General features: G+C 36.1%; 1 protein-coding gene and 1 long non-coding RNA gene across 2 annotated transcripts; one reads left to right on the top strand and one right to left on the bottom strand.

The window, feature by feature from the left end:
• Positions 1–331: 331 nt before the first annotated feature.
• On the bottom strand, positions 332–7,034 carry LOC134742519 (uncharacterized). Its single transcript, XR_010127937.1, has 3 exons — positions 6,704–7,034; positions 4,271–4,448; positions 332–665 (listed from the first exon to the last, which is right to left on the bottom strand). It is a non-coding gene; the product is annotated as an uncharacterized LOC134742519 (long non-coding RNA).
• Positions 7,035–9,992: 2,958 nt separating this feature from the next.
• Positions 9,993–10,745, top strand: LOC134742583 (3-oxoacyl-[acyl-carrier-protein] reductase FabG-like). The gene has a single exon (XM_063675797.1). It carries the CDS (start codon positions 9,993–9,995, stop codon positions 10,743–10,745), a length of 753 nt encoding a protein of 250 aa, XP_063531867.1.
• The last annotated feature ends 16,910 nt before the right edge of the window (positions 10,746–27,655 follow it).

The raw sequence follows: 27,655 nt of genomic DNA, 5'->3' as shown, positions 1-27,655 counted from the left end.
ATTTGTGTTATAGGCTCGCCCGCTCACTGAATACATTGCAGGTTCAATATAATGACGCATTCAGGGTGTTGTTGCGGCTGCCGCGGCAGCACCCTGAACGTCTGGCATGTTTGCGCACGCGCACGTGGACGGCTGGACGGTTTCCATGCGACGCCACACAAGCGCTGCGCCGCGACGCTCTACAAAGTCTGCGTCAGCCGCCACACTCATAGCCTCCTGAGCGTAGTAGCGGGTAGGTGGGACAGTGGCGTAGTCAGGAACTGGGCCTCGCTTCATAGATGCACAGCTGTCCATAGCCAAGACACGACAACGGATGATCGCCCTACACGGTGAGGCGCGACAGTCTCCAAAGCAGAAATGCGGACGAGAACTCCCACATGCACCCTTCCACAGGAAGGGTGTCGAATGATTAGGAATAGATTAAGCGCTTAAATTTATTAATTTCTTATTCTGATTTTTTTTCTGCAATCGCCTATGCTTCATTCTTTCTTTCTTTGGTATCTTCAATAACAGTTTTTAATCTTTTACAATTCGGTGTGTCGCTATCGGCTGGTCGCTTGCGTTTTTTCGGTGTCGTAAATATTTCCTCCTCATTTTCTTCTTGATTTTTAACACCAGGGTAAACTTTTTTGGTGTTAATACTTTTAATTCTGTCGGTCCTTGGCCTAGAAAAAAAAATAGGTACATAATATTGTAACGAACTGCTATATAATAATATACCTACTATTTTTTAGGGTTCCGTACCTCTAACGGAAAAAACGGAACCCTTATAGGATCACTCGTGCGTCTGTCTGTCTGTCTGTCCGTCTGTTACAGCCTATTTTCTCCGAAACTACAGGACCAATTAAGTTGAAATTTGGTATACATATGGAAGTTTGTGACCCAAAGACGGGCATGAAACGTAAACAAATACATTTTAAACACGGTGGCTTTTGGGGGGTAAATGAGAAAATAAAAATAAAAAAGTTTTCAAACTATATCGTGTTACATACCAAATGGAAGAGCTCATTGTGAGAATCTGAAATATATTTCTTTATAATTTTAAGATAAACAGTTTAGAAGTTATTCAAGAAACGACCATTCCCTCCCTTTATCTCCGAAACAACTGGGTTAAAAATGTTGATAAAAAATACACAAAATAGATCTTTAAACGCACATAGGAAAACCTATTATACATGTGCAGTCAAGCGTGAGTCGGACTTAATTACTTAGTTATTGATCCGACACCTACGGGTTTTTTAAAGACATTTCACATAAAAAATACATTGTTTAAATTGTGTAATGTACGGGACCCTTGGAGCGCGAGTTCGACTCGCACTTGGCCGGTTTTTTTTTATCAGCGTAATTTAGTGTCCCACTGCTGGGCAAAGGCCTCCCCAAAACGCTGCAAATTGTGTTAAAGTTATGAAAATCGGCAAGATTGATCTTTAGTCCATATAAATAAATTTGACCCGAAGCACCAGAAAAAAAAACAGGAGTAGAGTCCTATCGTAACGTGTGTAGTATTCAATAAAAGGGCATCTTGAGCCGGTTCTAAAAATATATCACATCATTACATTGCAGTGACGATAATTTTCAAAACATACCAAGTTTGGGCTCCTTCAGATACGATACCGTTGAATAATTTTTTGTAAAGTATATTCTGGGTATAATTTTCTTTTCTAATCATACGCAATATAATCCATTTACAAACAATAATTAAAACTAATAATCTAATACTAATAAACTAAAGGTCTAATATGCGCCTCCACCCTGCATCGTACCCGGCTCAAAAGTTCCCATGATGCCTGCAGCATTCCCTCGCTGCACTGCAATTGAGATCTGTTGAACCAGGTACGATCCAGAGCGGGGGTCGCATTGTAAAGTATATCTCAAATAATACCTAATATCCAAGAAAGTAATTTTGAAAATAATTTCATTAGTTTTTTTTAACTGGACAAGTGCGAGTCGGACTCGCCCACCGAGGGTTCCGTACTTTTTAGTATTAGTTGTTATAGCGGCAACAGAATACATCATCTGTAAAAATTTCAACTGTCTAGCTATCACGGTTCATGAGATACAGCCTGGTGACAGACAGACGGACAGACAGACAGACAGACAGCGAAGTCTTAGTAATAGGGAACGAGACTTATGGCACAGAATAACTAATAGTACTACCGTACAGAAAATTCACTCCTTCACAAAAGCCAGATTTAGGTATAAAATTATACCTACACTCGCCGCCTGCAAGCAAAATTGAAACTTATAACCGCGCACGAACCGTGAATCTTCTTTGCGCGCCGCAGTTTTATGACCGAGCTGCGAGTGTCGGCACGGGGTTGTCACGCGACAAGTTTTTGTACCTATACCTACTGATTTATTATTTTTAAGATAAATATGTAGGAATTACAAACGTTGATTCTGTAAACATAAAATTTTTAGCCGGAGATAGTATGTCTGATTCTCACGGAAGTAGGTATGCCACATAAGTACTTATTCCTTTGAAAATATGTCGGTCAATATAGTCCGGAATTTTAAAAAAATGTTTTTTTCTGCTTCTTGGTTCTTCCGTTTATTCAGACATCCGTAAACAGAACATTATCTTTTATACAGATTAGATCGCGATTTAGGTTTCGAAGCCATTGCGTATTTTCAAATTTTTCAATTTTGCGCGAGCGCCACGTGAGCACGTGACACGACTATCGTGCGAGCCGAGCGGCAGCCCACTGCCATACACCTGCCCGGGCGGTGCGCCGGCCAAATATACCTAAACTGCGCAGTGACACCCCCCTGCTTATGGAAAGTCTCGTAAAATAGGTACTGAAGTAGAACTGTGTTACTTTGTAATATTGAAAATAATAAAAAAAAACAATGGAATTATTTTCAAAATTTCGTTCTTGGGGTTAGATATGAGGGTATCACGAATGATTTGTACCTATAGTATATTATACAAAAAAAAACTGCCATATCGTATCTGAAGTATCGTATCATATCGTATCTGGGAGGAGGAGGACTTGGTAGGTATTGAAAATTATTTTTATTTTTATTTAAAACACGTGACTAAAATGTAATGACGAGACATATTTTTAGTACCGGCTTAGAATGCCCTTTCATTTAATAGCATACACGATATAATAGGTTTCTAAACAAAAACAAATTTCTCCTGTTTTTTTTGGTGCTTCGAGTCAAATTGATTTATACAGGGTGTCCCTTAGCCATTGGACACAGCCGAAATATACATATGCATTAGGGTATTTAGAACCAGTATACAAAGTAGGTATCATAACAACGGGTGTAGCGGTTACGAAGAAATTAACAAATTACGATTTTTTACTTTAGAGCAGCCTGATGTATGTGTTAGTAGCTCCTGAGGTAATAAATAGTATGAAACCTTCTTCGACCTTTGTGATTATCTTTTTTATTTATGACACTAATACGATTCTGACTTTTGACAAATGTCATCATTGCCGTACATTTTCGAACAAATTGTCAACAGCACTGCCAATGATTAATACAGCATGTTTATTTTTGTTGTCGATTATTGGAAATAACTTTTGTTTGAACATTTATTTTTTTATCTTTTGTTCTAATTAAAAAAATATTAACGTTATAGAGCATTAACAAGTTTTGGGAACAAATCAAATTATTTTATTAAATATTTTGATTTTGTGTTTTTTTAAGTAGTCACACTACTATATATAAATTAAGAACAGTAATAGATGTCTCATATATTTAAGAAAAAGTGACGAAGCCCTCCAGTGGTGAAGGCCGGATTCGAACCGGCGTCTTTAGCTATCGCGGCTAACGCCATGAACCCCTAGGCCACCCCGCCACGGCGGTGCCCGTCCGAATTTCTCGACTATATGCCATCTTAGTAAGACTAGGCGTCTTTGACCAGCTCTAAGGGCAAGCAGTGCGCGCTTGCACCTCCTAAACGAACTCCTTACGGATTTACGTTGTAGCGAGAGAGACTGGTGCTGCCATCTATGAACAAGTTTTGGAAGTTATAGAGCATTCCTGAGAAGTAACCCTACGTGGGATTTCAGGGTCTGTCGAATGGCTAAGGTCACCCTGTATAGACTAAATATCAATCATGCCGATGTTCACAGCTTTAACACCATTTGCAGCATTTTACTGAATTTCGAGGTGAACCGCCAGGACTATACCGCGAACACCGAAGTTCGCAAACGGGCATCTTTTTTCACATCACCAACAAAGACACTGAATATATACATACGATAGGTATAGGTAACGACATGCACGAGCTAATTAATTATAGGTAATCACATACCTTCTGATGTTGACGCAACTGGTGAATCTGGGAAGTTCTCTGTCGATGGATCTCCTTTGTAATGGACAGGTACGGCTAACTTATTCAATCATTTGAATGAACCGCTTTTCGAAATGATCAATGCAGACATATTTGTGACGAAGAGCATCTCGAGACAAGTGGGCAATGGTCATGTTACCTGAAAATGATATTTATTTAAACTCTTTTTTTAGTTTTTTGTCAAAAATTTCATTTTTGATAAAAACTTTTATTGCTGACTGTAAGTACTTCTCTTGCGTTGCCTGTGGAAAGCCCAAACCCAAACACAATTAGGTGGCGTTGTTTTATCTCAGTTCCAATGGCCACCTCCTGTCTCCGTCATCAGATCAGCTCGATGGTACCACAATATTGCATTGTCACCCTTCTTACATATGTATGCAAATTTTCAGCTTCATTGGAAACCGGGAAGTGGGCCTGGGCCTAAGCCTAACTTGCAATACTTGAATACAGACGTCCACCAGACGTCTGTCTGTGTCTACACTACACAGACAGCAACAAGACAGGTGAAACTAAAAAAATAAAAAATAAAAATAAAATATGTTTTATTGCTTATACCAGAAGAAAAATATAAAAACATTGCACAAGAGCCAAACCAAAAAAAAAACATAGAAAACATGCACAGAAAAAAAAAAGAAAATTGAAACAGTAAACTACATCTAGGTCTGTTTGTGGTATAGGCAATGGGTACCAGTCTCAGCTTTTGCTAGATATATGTTGATATACCCAGCGCTGATTTTCAGACGGGCCCCTTTTGGTCGGTCGTTACACACCATTGCTCAAACCAGTATGTACCTATACTGGTCATATTATATATATGCGATCGGCGCGGCTGCTTATAGCTGTGTGTGTGTGTGTGTGTGTGTGTGTGTGTGTGGTGTGTGTGTTTGTGTATATATATATATATATATATATTTATTAGTTATATTGTTATATTGTTTTTTATTTATTCGTTAGATAGTTAGGGGGGGATTTCCTTTCTGTATTCTTAGTAAATGTACTTTAACCAGTTTCTTGAATTTTAGCAACGGCATAGGAGTTCTTAGTGGTGGTGGGAGATCATTCCAAATTTTTGTTGCTGCGTACTTGAATCCTCCCCTAAAGAACTTGGTTTTATGTTTAGGTTAAATTAAGCTTGTATTAAAGAGGATTTAATGCAAAAAGGTATTTACTACTACTTATGCAAGGCAAACATTGTGTCAGCAAACAATTATTAAATTATAAGAACAAGAACTTTTCACTGGTACATGTAAATATTAATATGACCCACTAAAATATGGCTACATACTTTACATATAATATACAAAATATCAACTAATATTATTTCCATATAAATAACTGCTGGTAGCCTAGCGCTAAGAGCATGCAATTTTCCATCCGGAGGTATCCCCGGCTTGTACCAATGAGTTTTTTATAAGTTATGTAACTAACTAACTCTTCATTAAAGGACAATATTTATGTGATCTGTGACAATATTATGAGAATCAGCGGGATTGGAAAATCAGCGGGAAATCACTTTCATTAAAACTAGTGCCTATGCCAATAGTTAGAATTAGATGCCAAATGTACATAATTTCCATTGTTTTTAAAGCTAAATTAGATGCTTGTAAAATGATGTAGGTGGGTATTTGGAAAACTTGATTTCCTAAACATCTATCCGTGTTGAATTATGTTTCATACTTAAAGTTTAACTGCCCATAATTAATACTTTCCAACACAAAAGACAAAAATAAAATTTCAAAATGCAATGGATTGGAACACCCTTTAATTGGCATCTACACAACGATACACTAGGATTGCATGATCTGTGACAATAACATTATTTGTCACTGTATCTCTGTAATATGTAACATACCTGTTACCACAAAAAATTATAATTTATTGAAACAAAATCTGTTTAGGTATATTTTATATCAATAGACAAATATGTACATTGTCAATACAACATACCTAAACTGCAAACACTTTGTAAGAGGAAAGGGGATGGCCGTATCTCCATACTATGTTAGTCCCCATTTTCCTCTCTGGATATTGACATTATGGAAGATATTTTTACATAATTGGATGTACATATGTATATTAACCATAGCTATGCCCCTATGTTTGACTATTTTGAAAATTAGGAGCGAAAACAGATTTCATACAATTTTTTTATTCTTTTTTCTCTTATAATACTTAATTAAAAATTCGAAAAAATCTAACATAGCTGTGGTTTATATACAAAAAATTGTGTCAAAATATTCTCAATAATGTTAATATCCAGAGAGGAAAATGAGGACTACGTTTGTATAAAAAGGCGATTTCGCGCGGGTCCTCCACTTTCGTCTTAAATCAATTATTGAATTGGTTAGAGGAAAGTTTAATGTAAGAAAGCTTTAGAAAGTAGTAAAGACTTACCACAGTTGTCAATCCAAGTTTGCAATCGAGCACTGTCGCCAGTTGGGAAGCGGAACATCGACTTCTGACCGGTCATGGCCTTGCATTGGTAATACGAACACGTGGGCGGCATTTTTCTGCATTACTTCTGTTTTCGAAAGCGTACGGTACGGCGTATCAAATTGTAGCGGATTTTCGAGTCCAAATCCAAGCCAGGTCGTCGTGAGTAATTGTCGGAGTCCTATTAATTGCCAGTCGCGTATGTGGAATGTCCGTCAAAAGTCCGTTTGAATGCCAGGTCGTCGATTGCAATTATTGGTTGCAGGAAATTAGTAAATAAAAAGGTACCTAAGGTGCGCGTTTGACTCGGAAACCAAGCGAAGTGAAAACTCCAAAAACTGGATTCTGTTTACAAAGTATTCTTGCGTTTTGATAATGCAGTAGTAAAAGACATTGCGCTTTGCGTTTTTAATTTGTATTTTAACATCAGGCCTACTTTAAAACACCCATTTAGATTATATGTATTCACCGGTCCCTTTTTTTACATTTTGTGATAATTTTCGTAATTTATAACTTATACGTAATTATTTGAAATCAAACATAACATCACACCTTAAAAACGAGAAACAAAACGCAGGATAGATGGATGAAACGGAACGCACACACTCGTCCCGTTTTGATGAACATAAACAGAGGGCCTACCGCGAAGCACGTTCGATGTGTTGCCTCTCTGTCGCACTTGTAAATTCGTATGTAAGTGTGACAGGGAGGCAACACGTCGAACGTGGTTCGCGGTAGGCCCTCAGAGCAAAGTATGTTATCTTCATGCAACGTGATACAACGCACCGCGCGCGGTTTGTATGTGTGCGCGACTTGTATCTATGGTCGCCGCACGCACACTGAAACAAAATCTCGACCCGCGTTTCTCAGTGCGCAGGTCGGCTCCATCTAGTGTCAATATTCAATATTATTTGGAAAGCCCAAAAACTGTCGCATGCTGTTACTTATGTGTGTTTACGTCGAAGACGTTCGCCATATAGTTGTGATTTATAACTTTCTAAAATAATGCATTGAATTCGTGCTTTTATTGATGTTTGTATTTAATTTATAATGTTTTGAATTAATGACACTTTAAATACCATTAATTAAGTCTTAATCTGTAGGATAAAAATTTCGTAATGGTCGATCGTGACAGTTGGCGCCATCTATTGATATCGATTTGAAAATAATTATAAGGCCTTCGGGATGGGAGGGCATCTAACCCTTACCGAAAAGCTAACCAAAAATAAGGCTAGCTTTTAATAAGGGTTACCCTTATCTTTAAGCGCTTTTTATAAAGGTTTCCCTTTGCGTGAAAGAGACAGGATTAGTATATATCTACGGTAGTGTATGAAAAGGAAAGAAAATACGTGCCTAGTCAAAGAACGCCGCCGTCGCCGCCGACGATCGCTCGGATTCGAAGTAATGTGTGCTTTATGAACAAGGTAGACGACTTAAATTAGCACGCTTATATGCTAAAAGGGAAGCCTTTTATAAGGCTAACCCTTATAAGCAATATGCAAGGTGTTGGTGAGCGGATGATAAGGGTTTTGTAAGGGTATTTGGGCTACCGATTACTCAAATATGGTAGCTTTATATAAGGGTTTTTAAAACCAAAACAAAGGGTTTCGTCTAGCAAAGGGTATGGTGAGTTAAGCCTTATGCAATACCCTTATAAAACCCCGATAAGGGATAGCGGGCCGGTCCCTGACATAAACATCTGTAAATAAAATGATTCTCCTTTCCTAGAATCTCACTTCAATATTAGACCTAAATTCGAAAGTGTTAGGAAGTATGGATTTTATGTGTATATTTCTTACCTTTTCATGCTTAGACTAATTTGATTGGAGGACCGATTTGGATGATATTTGCCATGGACATGATTTGTATTGGTACAGTCAAGGACGTAAAAATACAAAAGTGGTACTGTATCGTCCGATGTACACCTATTACTCTATGTCGTTTAAATCACGTCAAAAATTTGAATAAGGGCGATAAAAACTATTGATTTTGGAGTGTAGTTTTATGTATGTAGTGGTACCTAATTGTAAAATATTTTATCTGGACTACAGTCCTCTAGCGTATCCATCTGTCAACTTTACTTCAAATTCCACCTCCAGGGGAGAGGGTGAGAAATTAGGGGTGAATTAGCCGCTTATTGACACAGACCTAATTCCATGCGGGCGGAGCCGCGGGCACAGCTAGTATGAGATAATAACTGAACACCCGTAGCAACCACTAGTTAGGTACTTTACGTGTCTTATCTTTTGCGCGTTTTTTTCTGGCTTTTTCCACTGTTTGGCCGAATGTTTTTTTGGCAATGACTTTACTGTGCATCCTGCTGCCACTCTATTATTGACTTTAGTTTAAAGATGACATGCACTGGAACCGTGAATATCAGGCGGACGTCTGCCTTAAGGTGCAGTAGTTTCAGAGAGCAGAGTTTTTGAAAAGTCGTAGCGATATTTTTAGATCACAAAAATTTAATTAGCAATCTTGAGGCATTTCTCGAAGGACTATATCGATTCGAATCCTGAGTTTTTGACTTTCGATCGATAGAAAAAAATCACGAACATAGGTCTAAAACGCACTTTAAAAATGTGTACAGTCGCAGTCGCCATCGGATATATCGGAGCGGCCGAGGTGTTCACAATATCTGAACACGCACTCTATCGCCCTGACAATAGAGGCGTGTTCAGATATTTGTGAGTGCCTTAGCCGCTCCGATATATCTGATGGCGACTGTACCTAACAAATTTTGCCAAAAAGCTAAACATATAAAAAAGGCTTCTAAAAATCGATAATATCATGTTTAAGGGAACTTATTGATTACTTTTTATTTTATTTAAACGTACAAAAAAAATAAACTAAAAATTCTAATTCAAAAATATGTTGCGCATATCCATATCGCTCACGCTTACGCTCAGTGACAGTGAGAGAAGAACACTAACTTACTGTGCCTTAATAGCAGCGATAGATTTTTTAATTATAAAAATAATGTGGTAATGGTAAGACATTTTTATTTGCCCTTCTTATCGCATGTGCAGTGTTTGCATGAAAAACATCGTTTAAATATATTAACTTGTTTAAAGAGAACAAGATAAACAATTGCATTAAACTAATTATATCAGATTACTGCAAATGCTGTTATCACGGCAATGGCCTTTAATTGTATGGCAATATGATAAAAAGAAAAAGAAAAGACGTTATATAAATTGGGCGCCGTGACAAGAAATTTGCAGTAAGCATCAGAAGATCCTCTAATAACGCAATGAATTTCACCGGCAAAGTGGCAATCGTGACTGGTGCCGCCTCCGGGATGGGAGCAGCAACCGTCAAAGCACTGGCCAGAGAAGGCGCCAAAGTGGCCCTGGTGGATAAAGACGAAGGAAACCTAAAAAAAATCGCCAAGCAATGCGAACAGCATGGCAACAAACCTCTGATCATCAAAGCAGATATCACTAAAGACGAAGAAGTTAAAACTATAGTTAAAGAAACTATCGACCGATTTGGTCAATTAGACATACTGGTCAATAATGCAGGGACCGTCGTTACCACATCCATATTAGACGAAAATCTTATGAAAAATTTCGACCTCCATATGAATACAAATCTGCGCTCCATGGTCTATTTGACGCACCTTGCTGCGCCTTACCTAATCAAGACTAAAGGCAACGTCGTCAATACTTCAAGCATCACTTCTCTTCGCGTTTTTGAAGGACTACTTACGTATTCAATTTCGAAAGCAGGTGTTGATCACTTCACGCGCTGCGTAGCTTTAGACCTCGCTGCTCATGGTGTTAGAGTAAATGCTGTGAGCCCTGGACCCACTAAGACGGGTATAATGAAAAACGAGGGACTAAACGAGGATAAAAGATGGGAGTACTGGAGAGATCACGCTGCGTTGAAAAAGATAACGGAGCCTGAAGATATCGCAGGTTTAATTCTGTTCTTAGCCAGTGATAAGGCTAGGAGCATTACTGGGTCGACGTATGTTTGTGACAACGGTAGTCTTTTGATATAATAAGATAATGAAATTGTTGGACATTGTTGGTCCTATCAGTGCATCATCTGCATCTAGGTAAGGTCGATTGTAATAAGTGCAACTCTGGGATAATTGCGTCTATTTCATTATTGCTCGAATACGATTGATTGGAACGACCTCGACGTTACGTTTTATTCTAACAAGTAGGTCAGGATTTTATCACTGGATGACGAGAGCTCTTGTTGAAAAAAGAACTCAAATAAATGAAATAATCTCACAGTGGCATTTATCCCGAGATTGACCGTAGGTAGTAATGACATATAATTTTCTTTGTTTCGTTTGTACAAAATAAATATTTACTTTATACCTAATCTCTTTGCTGTGAATTGACATGTGATTCAAGTGTTTTCCGATTAAGGAGATATAAGTAGTACAATCGGATTAAGACTAAATGCAAAATCTGTAGAACAGTCCTGAAATTTGGTATGTATATAAAATAAAGGCCCCCTTTTCATGTCCATACCAATAAACGTTTGGGGACCTCGAGGTATGGCAGCCATATTAAAAAATGTGTACCATCCTGGAGAAATTTGCGTTTTACTCTAAATCTAATTTCTCTATGAAAATATGGTGTAAGGCAACATTAAAGCTTATTAAATTCTACACAAAAAAGTCCTAGATATCATAGCGGAAAAAATACATCTTGTTATAGAAAATACTCTGAATCCAGATTTAGCGCTTATGTCCTTTCAGGGGATATTCTCTTAACAGGGCACCTGGTGGAATATGAATTCCACCGAAAACGTTTTCTATTCTATACTATTTAAAAATAACATCCCATTTTACATTTAACGAAAACTTCTTCGTACTATTCCTCAACGTAACTTAATAACTTAAATAACGATATCAAGAGCTAACAATTTAGGCATTTAGCATAGTATTTTCCAACTCAATCGGGCTTTGAAAGGTGGAAATTAGGTTTCAGAGAAGTTAATTTTAGAATTTGATAAAGTAATGATGTATTTAGGGAATTTGAATATGTCAAGTTAAATTTAGTTTCTTATCGTATATAATATTATATGTTTTGGCTGGTCTATATCCCGGTTAATATAAGGTGATATAAGTCTCGTGAAACTAACCGTGAATCATTCAAAACTCTTATAAAGCTTTCTTTTATTTGTATGTATTGTATTATTTGTATGTAAGTTTTTGCTGCATTGTAATAAAATTTATTGATTAATTAATTTATTTAATTGAATTTAAACTGTTGTGACACTAACATTTAATAATTTTACGGTTTAGACTCACTTATTTTAGTCACCGCTCTCCTAAACATGTCGCGCGAGTGACAAGTGAGTCAAACTCTAAACCGTAAAATTATTTAAATTTATTTACTTATCAAAGACTGCTGAAATAAGAATGAATTTGATGTAATGTAACTACTTACCTAAATTTGTAAAATAAGGATCTCGCATGACTATAAGCTTGTAATAATGCGAATAGCAGCTGCATGGTATAAATAGCGGTGAGTGATAACGTGACTGCTGACTGTGCTGAGCAAGCGAGGTGGAAAATGAACTCCGCCTCACTGGTTATCTTTGAGCCAGTGAACTTTCTGTTAAACGTATCTTTCAGCTAGTAAACTTTGATAGAGTTAGACCAAGACAAGTCTGCAGCGATTTTGATAGCACACGCAGTGCAAATATTACATACGTCATAATTTCATAGAAGTTTGACGTTTAAAATAACACTTGCTGCGTGTGCTATCAAAATCGTTGCAGACTTATCTTGGTCTAACTATATACTCTTTAAGTAACAATGGGAATTTTATTGGGAAGACATGCGTGATAAGCAAGGGCGTTGCATTTTTTGTAGATTTTGTTCATAAAATAGAACAGTCATTTCATAATCGGGTTGTTGACACATGTTGAATTTTATAAGTAAATCTTGTTAAATAGGTAGAAAATGAGCAATTAATAGGTAGAAAACAAGAAATTGGAAACTTAATAAATATATTGGATTAATAAAAAATACAAGACATCAAAGTTTCAAAATGTGTTTTTCCATCCATCAAGGAAAAATAATAATGGTACCACTCGATTCCTTACATAAAATATTGTTTAAGCAAATAAATGCAATATTTCACCGACAAAATCGCCATTTCCTTGTTTTCCAAGGGCCGAAGGAATGTCTTAATTTAGAAGAACCATGGCCGAGTTCTGCGTAGGGCAGAAGGCCCGTAGCGTTCGGGAGAGAAACGCAAACAGGTAGTATGTAGTTCAGCTACCACGACACCTCGCCCAGAGTACAGGCATAAATAATAGTTATAGGAAGTGAAATCCATTAATTATACGACATGGTTGAACTGCAGCAGTACGATGGTGTAGTGGGCCGTGATGGCCAGCACGGAGGTGAGCAGTGACATCTGCACTGGCCACGCCAGCAGTCGCACGCGCAGCGGCGCCGCGCGGAGACGCCGACACAGCGCGCGCGCCGACCGAGCGCACTCGCCTGCGTCGTGCCCTAAAACGGCAATAAATACATCTTGTGTCGTTTTCGCTACAGAATTAAAAATTAAATGATGAAGTACCAAGAAAATAAGACTTACATCTTGTTAGTAAATTATAGACTAATGCCAAAGACGAGTCAAGCTTGTTCGCCTCATCGCGCATGCGCTGTCCGCTCCGCACGATTATTAGAGTCACCATCGTGTAGTTAAATATCAACATGGCCGAGCCTTGGGCACTCATTGGCATTATCAGGCCCTGAAGCAAGCGAAACGCTTAAAAAATTTTCTGAAAGAAGTCTAACTGCGAGCAGCGAGAAGACCTCCCGCAACCTGCTTTCTCGGCGCGCGCGCAGCGAGCGACGCGGCGCCCCGCAGTACACGATACACGGCCATCGTGAACGCTACTCGCACTGTTAGTGCTTTAGAAAGGAGACCTAGGCTCTCTGAAACATGTCGCGCGAATGACTAAAAACAAGTGAGTCTAAACCGTAACATTATTTAATGTTATTATGTCTCACAACAGTTTAAATTCGCTTATTTAAGTACGTACCGGCTGCATCAGAATGCTAACACCCATATACAAGAGCATGATGTAGTATACTGTCGTAGAAAACATCATTATGGCGATCTACAAAATAAAACAAATATCATCATGACTGAGGTAAGAAGACCAATTTATTTTACTTAGTGAAAATTTGGTATAAATTATAGTAAGTACAAATTTTAATTTTGCTTTTTTTTGGAAATTTACATAGTGATCGATATGCATTTAAAAGTAAGTACCACCTGTATATACCTATGTTATACAACTCAATTTTGATTCTGATTCCTCGCGAGTGTTGTAAAGATTGTTGTCGTTAATTAGCAATATGATTTTTTTACCTATATTTTATTATTTGAATATTTACATTACCTCGAGACCAAAACACGAAGAAAGCTCCTCGTTACAATCTGACAAATGCTGAATGACCACCCACCACTTAGTAATATTATCTTCGAGTCTCGAGAATTCCTCGTCATTAAAGTGTTCGTTATTTTTTAATTTTTCTGCAGTTGCTAATATAGAGCCGTTCAAATATTCCAAGCAAGTAACAATCACCTCAGATAATGTATAATAAGTTAAACATTCGACAAAATAGCGACTCAGCGCAATGATATTAGAGATAATGAACGAAAAATTGGCAAATGAAGCATATTGATAAAAAAATCTAAAATATTCTTGTAAGTCGATTACTATGATTCCAAACACTACAATACTAATCATTGAAGACACTATAAGCACTCGCATATTGAGATTATGAATCTCTTTCATGAAAACCAAATCTATGCACCATTTGTGGATGATATTAATACACTGAATGTAATTTTTAAAACAACTTGAATAGCATAAACTCAGCAGTATAAAGCACAACGTGTTAATAGTTTCAACAGTAATATATATGATGGAAGAATAATACAACTTATTTGTAGGTGAGGATTTTTGTACTACTTCTAACAGACTTTGAGCAAAATTTACGGAACCGCACAAATGAAAACATGAGATCACGACAATAAAAAGCTTAACAAAAGTTTTCACGTTTGGTTTGAAGTCTGTATAATTTCTAAAAACGCCAAAAATATTCTCAATAAGAATAATTTTATTGATAACAACTATATCTGTCATTTTTGATTGGCTCACAAGACTGCTGGCAGGTATGGTAACGATACAAATGAAATACTGGTATTGATCAAAAAGAAAACTAATATATAACACAAAAGCTTTTAAGTTTATTAGAAAACTTGAAGTAAGTAAAGGTTCTTTATTCACGTAATTTCTGATGATAATAATCTGACAGCTTTTTTCGAGGCGTTCTAAATACTACCAGACTCAAATATAAACAACCAAATGGGAGTAACAAAGCTTTAATAGGCAAAGATAGATATAACTCCGTAATAGATGGATACAGTCTAAGTAAAAAACGTGCCTCGAAAATCACGAAAATTTGATTCTCGATCAGATGGCGCCACTAGTTTTGGCCTACTCTCGTATAGAGGGCGTTGACTGTTTCGTTTGTTATTTATAATTTTAACGCATACCAGTGAAAGAACATGGGTCAAAATCATATAAAAATAATTAATGCAAATAAAAAAAAATCATTTATCCATATTTAAATACATTTTAACGTATTTTTATAAATCTTCATTTTTAGTTTCATAGTGTGTCGATAGATGGCAGTGAATTTACTGTGGTTACAAAATTTACTATGACAGTACCGCTCTATCTTATTATATCCTCATTGTTAATAGGTAACTAGAACTTACAGGAACCCGGACACACTTTTAAGAATATTACTGCAGTAGTTATATTTACAATGGTTTTTCTACGCACTCCTTATGGATAAACAACTAATTAACCGGCTAGCTTCGGTTGCACAGGACTCTATGGTAAGTATTATTTTAAACTAAATCTTCAGGGCACGAATGTGGGTTAGAGAACTCTTTTAGAACACTTCCTCAAACGTTCGATCCAGGCAGATTCTCAGCAGCATAGCTGCTTTTTGCCCTCATTTGGGAAAGAAGCCTTGCTCGATCCTCCTCCGACGATCTTCAATCGAAACGAATGCGCCTTGACAGCTGTCGACTCGTACCACAGCGAATTACCAAACTGCGGTCCAATTCACGCACGAAAGGAATGCAGCCCTAGAAGACGACATCGATACAAAACGGTATTAACCTATTCCCAAGAACGAAAGTTAAATATTTTGAATAAAATAACTATTTGCTTTAGAATAAATAAGAGGAAAGCCCACGCAGCGCCATCTACCGATCCTCTTGATAACTAGTGAGCATTCGACAACGAATCGATTCAACACGTGCAAATTGTACCTAGATGCCTATAATATTAAACGTGTCTTTAACCCTTCAAGCGAAATAGAGTTAATTTGCTTAGTTATGGGTTTCTTAATAATGAAACTTATGAAACACATCAAACCCAAACCGAAAATAGATTTATTTACGTGAAATGTGGTAGGTGCAACAAACAGGTAGTATGTAGTTTAGCAAATATGAAACCACACCTCGCCCAGAGTACAGGCATAAATAATAGTTATAAGAAGTGAAATCCACTAATTATACGACATGGTTGAACTGCAGCAGTATGATGGTGTAGTCGGCCGTGATGGCCAACAAGGCGGTGAGTAGTGACATCTGCACCGACTGCGCCAGCAGTCGCACGCGCAGCGGCGCCGCGCGCAGACGTTCACTCAGCGCGCGCGCCGACCTAGCGCACTCGCCTGCGTCGTGCCCTAAAACGGCAATAAATACATCTTGTGCCGTTTTCGCTAGAGTATTAAAAATTAAATAATGAATTACCAAGAAAATAAAACTTGCATCCTGTTAGTAAATTATAGGCTAATGCCAAAGATGCGTCAAGCTTGTCCGCCTCATCGCGCACGCGCTGTCCGCTCCGCACGATTATCAGAGTCACCATCGTGTAGTTAAATATCAAGATGAACGAGCTTTGGGCACTCATTGTCATTATCTGGTCCTGTAACAAGCAAAACGCTTAAGAAATTTTATACCTATTTTAGTTATATTAAAATGCGAAATATAAAAAAAAAATTTTTTTTGATTTTTATCCCTATGCTTAATAAGCCAATCAGTTATATTATTAGCCTTTGTATTTCTCACCAAGACGGAGCTTAGAATTAATGCTAATATGGCTATAAAGTTGAAAACATAGACGCGGAGTTAAACAAAATACTATGGAGTTGAGAAATTGTGGACACGGAAGTCTTAATCAACGTTTTTTTCTTAACTCCGACTAAAAATTTAACGGAGTGTATAGGTTTTTTTTTTCAACGTGCTCATATTGTAAAGCTGTCGCATAAAGGTTATGAAGGTACAAATGTACATTGCATACATTATTATACACATCGAAAGTATCGAAACCCACAAATACATCCTTCCCGTTCTCGATGAGGGTTATTATTTATGCATAAACTAGGTACCAACTAACTCAGTGCTATTAAAATTTAGGAGACATACCTATTTGGAGATGATTGATGAAGATTTTCCTTATTTGCTTTCATTATACAAAACATAACCTAACATTATATTTTCAACACACTTTTAAGCTTGTAGTGTGAAGCTACGCCTTACCCTCACACGTGTATTCCGATGCTATATAAGCTCTTACATTATGTCATTATAGACATAATGAACCTATAAGCTTGAGATTAGTGTTAGTCTTTACGGCCCACATCACATGGCGACCCTGTCAGTGCGGCCTTGTACTGTACTGGCGGCGCGCTGCGCCAGTCAGTCAAGGACAAGAAGAAGCATAAAGTTTTAAAATCAAATTTTAATGACAGGACTTAGCAAAGTGAAAGGTTGTGGAAGTGAAATACCGGACCATAATAAAAACAAACAGTCGCACTGAAGTTTAGATAAACTATGTTTATTATTTAAAATTCCTATCGGACTGTTTAAAACGTGGTGGAACTTTATAATTTAGTGTTGTAATAAAAAAAATATTAAAATCTTAAACTACACTAAATAATATAATGTGGAATAACACAACCGTGTGTGGTGTGTGGGACACACCACAGGATCATAATCCTAGATAGTACACACGCATGCTTTTTTTTATTTTGTTATCGCACTCGTGCGGTAAAGTATGATAATCCTATCGAGTTAAGATTGTAACTAATTGCAAATAATATTTATATGGAGACGGAGCCTTCTTAAATTGGCCGAGTAGAATTTACAATAACGTGTCAGCAGACAGTATGATATTTTTTAGACTTTTACTGTTTTAACAATTAGAATTTGATTATTATGAAAGATTCGTTTTCTACTGTTGAAAATCGACGTTAAAACACGTGTGTTTTGGTCATTACACATATCGGCTTTCTTATTGCCCTATATTATATTTACAATATCGCCTCGTGTGTAATGACCAACGTAGCACACTTGTATCACACTAAACAATTCTCTAAAGACAGTACAAAATGGTCAAAAATACATGCTAGAGAGTTTATATAAGTACGTACCGGCTGCATCAGAATGCTAACACTTATATATAAGAGCAGAATGTAGTATACTGTCGTAGAAAATATCATTATGGCGATCTAAAAAACAAAACAAATATTATTATGATTATTATGAATGAGGTAAGAAGGCAATTTATTTTTATAAATGAAGGGAAAATTAGTTTAACTGTGGAGTTTTTGCCTGTTGTAATAATATTTAGCATTAAAAATATGTTAGAGAAATATTACATTATCAACCAAACAGTAAATATGAGTTACATTTAGTGCAAATTTGATAGAAATTATTTCCTCGCGAGTGTTACAAATATTATTGTCGTAAATTAGCAATATGTTTTTTTTACTAATATTTTATTATTCGATAATTTAAGTTACCTCAAGACCAAAACACGAAGAAAGCTTCTCGCTACAATCTGACAAATGCTGACTGACCACCCACCACTTAGTAATATTATCTTCAAGTCTCGAGAATTCCTCATCATTAAAGTGCTCTTTATTTTTTAACTCTTCTGCAGTTGCTAAAATAGAGCCGTTTAAATATTCCAAGCAAGCAACAATCACCTCAGATAATATATAATAAGTTAAACATTCGACAAAAAAACGACTCATCGCAGTGATATTACATATAATGAACGAAAAATTGGTAAATGAAGCATTTTGATAAAACAATCTTAAATATTCTTGTATGGCGATTACTATGACCCCAAACACTACAATACTAATCATTGAAGACACTATAAGCACTCGTATATTGAGATTATTAATCGCCTTCGTGAAAACCTTATCACCTTTGCACCATTTGTGGATGATATTAATACACTGAATGTATATTTTAAACGAATTTGAATAGTATAAACTGAGGACTATAAAACACAACGTATTTATAGTTTCGAAAGAAATATATATGATGAAAGTATAGTACAACATATTTGTAGGTGACGATTTTCTTACTACTTCTAACATACTCTGAGCAAAAATTACTGAACCGCAAAAATGAAAACATGTGACTAGGACAACAAAAACTTTAACAAAAGTTTTTACTTCTGGCTTAAAGTCTGTATAATTTCTAAAAACGCCTAAAATATTCTCAATAAGAATAATTTTATTGATAACAATTAATTCTGTCATTTTTAATTGGCTCACGAGACTGGTGGATATGGTAACGATACGAATGATACTTACTGGAAAAGATCAAACAGAATATGTTCTGTTTGCACAAATAGCTTCTAAGTTTATTATAAAAACTTCAATTAAGTAAAAGCACTATTCATGTCAGTTCTGATATATAATATGATACTAAAAAAACACTGTACTTAATTTCATTGCGATAACGTGGTTGTTTAAATTTTTTATTAATGGCAAAGATAGATATAACTCCGTAATAGATGGATACAGTCTAAGTAAAAAACGTGCCTCGAAAATCACGAAAATTTGATTCTCGATCAGATGGCGCCACTAGTTTTGGCCTACTCTCATATATAGGGCGTTGACTGTTTCGTTCGTTATTTATAATTTTAACGCATACCAGTGAAAGAACATGGGTCAAAATCATATAAAAATAATTAATGCAAATAAAAAAATAATTTATCCATATTTAAATACATTTTAACGTATTTTTATAAATCTTCATTTTTAGTTTTAAAGTATGTCGATAGATGGCAGTGAATTTACTGTGGTTACAAAATTTACTATGACAGTACCGCTCTATCTTATTATATCCTCATTGTTAATGGTAAAGATAGGTACTTAACTTAATAAGTATGTAGTTAAGTACCTATTATTGTTAACGTGTCTTTAACCCTTCAAACGGAATGGAGTTTTTAGACTTTTTGATTGGTAGGTATACTTAAAATTATTGGTGAACCGTAATTATCATTAGTTTCTTAATAATGAAACTCATCGAACCCATAATGAAAATAGATTTATTTGCGTGAAATGTGGTACAAAAATCTGGTTGCCAATCAATAACCAGTGATTTTATTAACGAAGTGATAACCAACTAAGTGGGTTGAACCTTGATAGACTGTATGGGCAAGAGGTTCAAACATAGCTATAGTTGTCGAAATATAAATTGCACCGATTGGTAATAAAACTTTATTTTTACGAATAAAAAAGGGCAAAAGAGGTGAAGTGATTTGCCGCACGTACCATCCATATAGTGGAAATAACTAATAGTTAACCTATTAGGTAAATGACACTTTAAAAAAAAAACGTATTTACTTTTAAATTAATGTTTCTTTACATAAATCTTTAATTTTTTTAAATAATAAACTACAATTAATTTTTAACAAGCAGAAACGTCTGCGATCGATGCTATTAAGCTTATAATTTAAAAGTGGAAAAAATATCCAGAGGCCGTGAGTTCAAGTCTCACCCAAGGCAGTAATTTTTCCACTTTTAAATTTATTCTAAGCTTAATAAACTACAAATTGAAAAGTTGGAATACGAAGAAAACTTATAAATTAAAATGTTGAAAAGTAACTGGGATCAAGGTTGTTTAGCTTAAGTACGTATACTTTGGCTGCTGATTGTTTTAATATTGTAAAAGGGACATTAATTTTAGCGATAACATTCATCGGTGCAAATAATATTTCGTCGACCATACTAAAACTCAAAATTCTTACTTTTTTGACAATAATTGGACTTGAGATGTTTAAATAGCCCAATAACATTCTAGTCATGATAAAAACGGTATAAATAGGGGATAACAAAACATATAGTATATATAACACATAATATCATCTGATAACACATAACATAATCTACATAAGTGCCTAGCCAGGCGCCCCCTGTACCACAGAATAAGTAATAGTATTATCATACCCGTACGGCATTGCCATGTACAAAACTTAAAATCAAAATTTAATAGTCATGTATATCATCGGATCAACTATACATACATACCAATTCCTGATAAAAAAATTATTTCTGACCTCGGTGTTAATTGTAAGTTTACTTACAATAAACACCAATATTTTTTTTCAAGCCTCAATTTTTGTGTACTTCCAAGAAAGAAACATTCCAAGTTGTTCAAAAATTGCACGCATAACTCATACCACACCGACACAGACACACATACACTCACACACACACACACACACACACAAACACACACACACACGCGCACATACATGAGCACATAAGTTTTTTTTATATTCGTTCTTATTTTTCTGTGGAAATACGAGTGAATAATAGTTATTTACGATACAAGTGCGGAAAAGAGGAAATTCGAAACGAGTGGCGATAAATTAAAACACGACCACAGGGAGTGTTTTAAATCGACACGAGTTGCGAATTACCTATTCGCACATGTATCGTACAACGTTTTACAGTACATATGGCCCTTTAAACTTTCGACATATGCACGAAAAGTGCTATTTGACGCACTAGTGCGAGAAACTAGCACCATATGTACTGTAAAATATTTTTGTGATTCTGATTTCTGATTCTAAATATTTGTAATTAAAGTGATAACTGGTACCTTTGAGAGCCTAATTAATCACAAATCTTAATTTTCTGCTTATTGTTACCTTAGAGTGCGATAGAGATACGAAGCACAGAAAAAGCGATGGCGTACGGCACCGCTAGACGCTAATGGGTTAAACCAGGACCACACGGCACACCTCGCCCAAAGTATAGGCATAAATTATAGTAACTAAAATCCACGCATTATACAACATGGTTGAACTGCAGCAGTATGAGGGTGTAATCGGCCGTGATGGCCAGCAAAGCGGTGAGCAGCGACATTTGTACGGGCCACGCTAGCAGCCGCACGCGCAGCGGAGCCGCGCGGAGACGCCGACACAGCGCGCGCGCCGACCGAGCGCACTCGCCCGCGTCGTGCCCTGAAACTGCGATAAATAGGCACATCTTGTGTCGTTTTCGCTAGTCTTAAAAATGTATTCATAAAATACCAAGAAAATAAAACTTACATCCTATTAGTAAACAGAGTAATGCCAAAGACGAATCAAGCTTGTCCACTTCATCGCGCACGCGCTGTCCACTCCGCACAATTATCAGAGTCACCATCGTGTAGTTAAATATGAAGATGGCCGAGCTTTGGGCACTTATTGTCATTATCTGGCCCTGGAACAAGCGAAACGCTTAAAAAAAATCTCAATCAAGATGTTTTTGACCTCAGCTCCATCTTGATTTTTGAATTTTATACTTATTTTAATCATTGTTAAATGCGAAATATTAGACTAATAAATCATTTGTTTTTGTCCCTGTAATAAGTCAGTTATTTATTTATTTATACTTTATTGCACAAAATTTATATGGGGCATTTTCTATGAAAAGGGACCTTATTGTCGTTGGCGCTTACGCCGCACAGCGTCGCGCGGCATTGTATTTATATCGGAGCATCGTTTATAATGGCGTAACCGTCATCGACAATAAGGTTCCTTTTTATAGAAAATACCACATATAAGTACGTACCGGCTGCATCAGAATGCTAACACTTATATATAAGAGCAGTATGTAGTCTACCGTCGTAGAAAACATCATTATGGCGATCTGCAAAATAAAACAAATATTATCATTGTGAATGAGGTAAGAAGACAATATTTTTTATATAAATGAAGCGTAAATTAATTTAACTGTGATTTTTTGCCTGTTGTAATATTATTTCGCATTAAAAATAAATATGTTAGAGAAATATTACATTTCCCCCAAAACGTATGTAAATTTGATAAAATTCATAATACAAATTTGTATTTAGATTTAGATTTTTTTTTGTAAATTTACATAGTGATCGGTCTCACGGGTACAAATAGAGACCCGTAAATAGGTCCCAGCTGGCGTAGGGGATATTGTAAATAAAGTGGAGAAGAGGACCGGTTATGGTGTTGAAGTTTGGCTGGTCAATAGATTGGGCTATTGTAAAGAGGTCAAACACCTGCCATAACAATGTTTTACACGTTATCGAGGCAGGCGGTGACTCGCCGCTGACTAGATAGGCCCCTGAAACTGCAGTCGTAAAGACGACCAGGAGCAACACCGGTGTGAGCGGCTCAGGGGTGTCGAGAGGTGTGCTGCACTTTCTCCGAAGTTAGTCGCGTTATGTACACTTCCACCCCTGGAGCATTATATAGCTCTTACGACTCCCCTCTGGACGGCCCATGAAGGCAAGCCAGATCTGAGAGTCCTGCGAGTCCCCTTGGGGTCCACTCCGACCGAGGAAGACACGCCGGAGACGGAGACCATGACCGACTCTCTGGAGCACTCGAGTCCATGGGGTCGTCACTTCCCAACAGCTCGCCACAAACTACCCTGCGGGCTTATTATTATTATTACACCTATTATTTACTCGTACAAATCAACTGATTTCTCGCGAGTGTTATGAAGATTATAATATTGTAGTTAATTAGCAATATGTTTTTTACTAATATTTTATTATTCGATTTTTACATTACCTCAAGACCAAAACACGAAGAAAGCTTCTCGCTACATTTTGACAAATGCTGACTGACCACCCACCACTTAGTAATATTATCTTCAAGTCTCGAGAGTGCCTCATCATTAAAGTGCTCTTTATTTTTTAACTCTTCTGCAGTTGCTAAAATAGAGCCGTTCAAATATTCCAAGCAAGCAACAATCACCTCAGATAATATATAATAAGTCAAACATTCTACAAAATAACGACTCTGCGCAATGATATTACAGATAATGAACGAAAAATTGGCAATTGAAGCATATTGATAAAAAAATCTAAAATATTCTTGCATACTGTTTACTATGATCGCAAACACTACAATACTAATCATTGAAGACACTATAAGCAGTCGCATACTGAGATTATGAATCGCCTTCTTGTAAACCTTATCACCTTTGCACCATTTGTGGATGATATTAATACACTGAATGTATATTTTAAACGAACATGAATAGTATAAACTCAGCAGTATAAAACACAATGTGTTAATAGTTTCAAGAGAAATATATATGACGGAAGCATAATACAACATATTTGTAGAGGATTTTCTTACTGCTTCTAACGTACTCTGAGCTAAAACTACAGAACTGCACAAATGATAACATGAGACCACGAAAACGAAAAGCTTAACCAAAGTTTTCACGTTTGGTTTGAAGTCTGTATAATTTCTAAAAACGCCATAAATATTCTCAACAAGAATAATTTTTTTGATAACAATTAATACTTTCATTTTTTATTGGCTCACAAGACTGTCGGGTATGGTAACGATACAAATGAAAAACTGGAATAGATCAAATAGAAAACTTATATAACACAAAAAAGCTTTTAGGTTAATTAGAAAACTTCAATTAAGTAAAGGTGCTTTATGCATTTAATTTCTGATGATAATAATAACAAATAACTCTGTTTTATTTATTTCTATTGCAACATTATGTTAGATTACAAATTTTATTAGGTCAATAGGTCAAATGAATGTTACTGAATAATTTATCTATTGTCTCCTAATGAACATAATTAATTAAAAATACTAAGCATAAAAATATGTAAATGTATTTAATGCATGATCTTCACTTAGACTCAACTCGATTAAAATATAAATAATAATAGATTAAGAGTTTTGTTTGTAAATGTAAACTATAAACAGTTCAATTTTTTTTTATCTACATCAATATCATAATCTCCCTATAATATATTCAGAAACGATAAGCTAACGGCCTATATTAACAAACCTGTATCTGTAGGTGCATCGTAATTTTAACTTTACGTTATCGACAACCGATACCTTAATTACATTCAAATTTAGAACATCTCTGAGAAATAAAAAAAATTGATTTGGTCTCTATTCTAATATCAGTCCAGATGACTATGGATGGTATAGAAAGGATGCCAATCTCTTATGGCAGAATTGTTGCAAATGTGACCGATTTCAGCTTTAAATAATAGTTCCTAATCTCTCCGGTGGCGCTAGTTAAGCTCTGGGACATGAGTATAACATGAACCATATAAGGCAACAAATAACCCGACCAAATTACGTAGGTTATTTTTGGTAGTATTTCGGTGTATGGTGGCGCCGCCTAATTACTGTTTTTTGATGGACACTTTTCATACATAGAGATTTGGTTCCTTTATATAGTCTCCATGCACATGACGTTTTATTCGAAATGAAGTGTCAGTTGCAAACAATTTTGTCACGCATGTTACTTGATACTTGGCAGTCGGCCTCCGACTCTAGTTTGTCTCTGAATAAAAAAACAACGTATGCGTGACATGCGCGAAAAAGTGTGCATTACTTATTACCAAAGATAGATATAACTCCGTAATAGATGGATACAGTCTAAGGAAAAAACGTGCCTCGAAAATCAAGAAAATTTGATTCTCGTTCAGAGGGCGCTACTAGCTTTGGCCAACTGTCGTATAGATGGCGTTGACGGTTTCGTTTGTTATTTAACAATTTTAACGCATATCAGTGAAAGAACATGGGTCAAAATCATAAAAATAATTAATGCAAATAAAAAAATCATTTATCCATATTTAAATACATTTTATCGTATTTTTATAAATATTTATTTTTAGTTTTAAAGTGTGTCGACAGATGGCAGTGAATTTACTGGGGTTACAAAATTTACTATGACAGTACCGCTCTAGTATAAGTTACTCTATGGTATCAGTAATATCAGTATTAGTGAGATTAACGGTATTTTTTTAGTCGCGTTGAAAAAAAGTTATTACTTAATTTTTTTACGACACCCATGGTTGCCCTACAATTAGAATAAGTACTAAACTACCGATATTCTGTGTCAAATTGAGTGTCATCACTTCATCACTGTCATCAGAGTCTGGTAACTTTTGAAAACTCGTATCTCACTCAAGCTTGACAGTAATTTTTTCTTTATAAACAAAATGCTGTCATTACGGTTAAAGAGGTTTTATGTTTATTAATTATGTGTTGTAGTGTAACCATGATTGGTAGAGAATTAAATTTGTCCTCACTAAAAAGTTAAAAATCTGAAAAGTGTAATATGTTTCAACTAAATACGGTGGTGATCGACCAATCAACAGTTACTGAGTGTGCAGGCTTACTCCTGCTCTCGTCTCATGAATCATCCTGTATATAGGCATTAAAATACTTGTGTGATCCTTTTATGAAACTCATTTCATTCGTTTCATAAACCCACACTCGTATTTTAATGCCTTTCATTATGTAGCAGTCACATAAACTACTATTTTTATATCAGTGCTTGTGTCCTGAACGTACGAATTTACAAGTGCGACAGAGAGGCAACACATCGAACGTGGTTCGTGGTAGGCCCTCTGAAGTGCACTTTTTTTATGATGTAGGCTGTTGCGAATGTAACCTTTTATTTGTATAATGCAGTAGCTAAACGCAGCCGTCGGGCTCGGTTAGTATGCGGAGGCTTTCACATAACTTGTATCGCGGCCAATTAGAGGCACCTAAATTTAAACAACCTTGTTACTGTTCAAATTTCGCTTAATCACTCTCGCATCAGCCTCCATACTATAACCACCACTTCCACTTCGTCAACTGTACCTTGTAACGTAACCAGCACCTATTCAAGATTATAAGTTTACTTCAAATCGAAGTCTTTTTATTTGTCGTCGAGACCAGCACGGCGGCTACATAGGCGTTTGACTAAGTCCAACATAATGGCGTTATCGCAGCTATAACACACTCAGCTCGCAACGGGTCCTCATGTGACACTCATGTGATCATAATATCGTCTGCCGTGGCGGAAAATATATAGTGCTTTCAGGTATCCGTCAATGTTTTTAGCTGAATTACCAAACATCATTCATTCATTATCGGTTTACTGAGCATCCAATTAATTCGACCTATTTCTAATTTACGCTGACGGGAAAATTCGAACGTACACTGACATCAAATTGACATCTAAATGATGTAATTTAATTTAATTTTATTTTATTTTATTTTATTTTATTTTATTTTATTTATTAGGAAAACTTACAGCTGAAGTAACACGTTAGCTAATAACATAGAAGCAGTGAGCCAATTACAAGTTTCCACAGATAGAAACTGCGTAAATTGCATGGTGTCCGAAATTACAACTAATAATACTTACTAACTTATAAATATACTTTACTTATCTTACTAGAGAGGGAAAATTGGTTAAAACAGTCGTGCATTTCTCTCGTACTTGTCCGTATAGTCTGTCCGTTTTTCTGAGATCAAGTTCGCCATACATTTACTATAGCGTACTTGTTCTTAGAAATGGGACCGACTATACTTACATGTTTTGCCGAGATGTGCGATAACTAATTGACATCATTCTGATGGCAGTATACGTTAGAAATTTTCGAATTGGCCTGTATGCTGACGTTAACGACGCTTTGAGCATTTTGCTCATTATGTTTTGTGGTGAATCGTTCGTTTTGGTTTTGATGGTTAATTACACGCAGTCATGCAGTTTTGGAAATAAATTGGAACGTTTGTGCGCAC

The sequence above is a fragment of the Cydia strobilella genome, chromosome 6 (genome assembly GCF_947568885.1).
Source record: "Cydia strobilella chromosome 6, ilCydStro3.1, whole genome shotgun sequence".
NCBI classification, from domain to species: domain Eukaryota; kingdom Metazoa; phylum Arthropoda; class Insecta; order Lepidoptera; family Tortricidae; genus Cydia; species Cydia strobilella.
The sequence above is the reverse complement of the archived record's forward strand: the minus strand, read 5'-3'. Positions and strand labels throughout refer to the sequence as shown.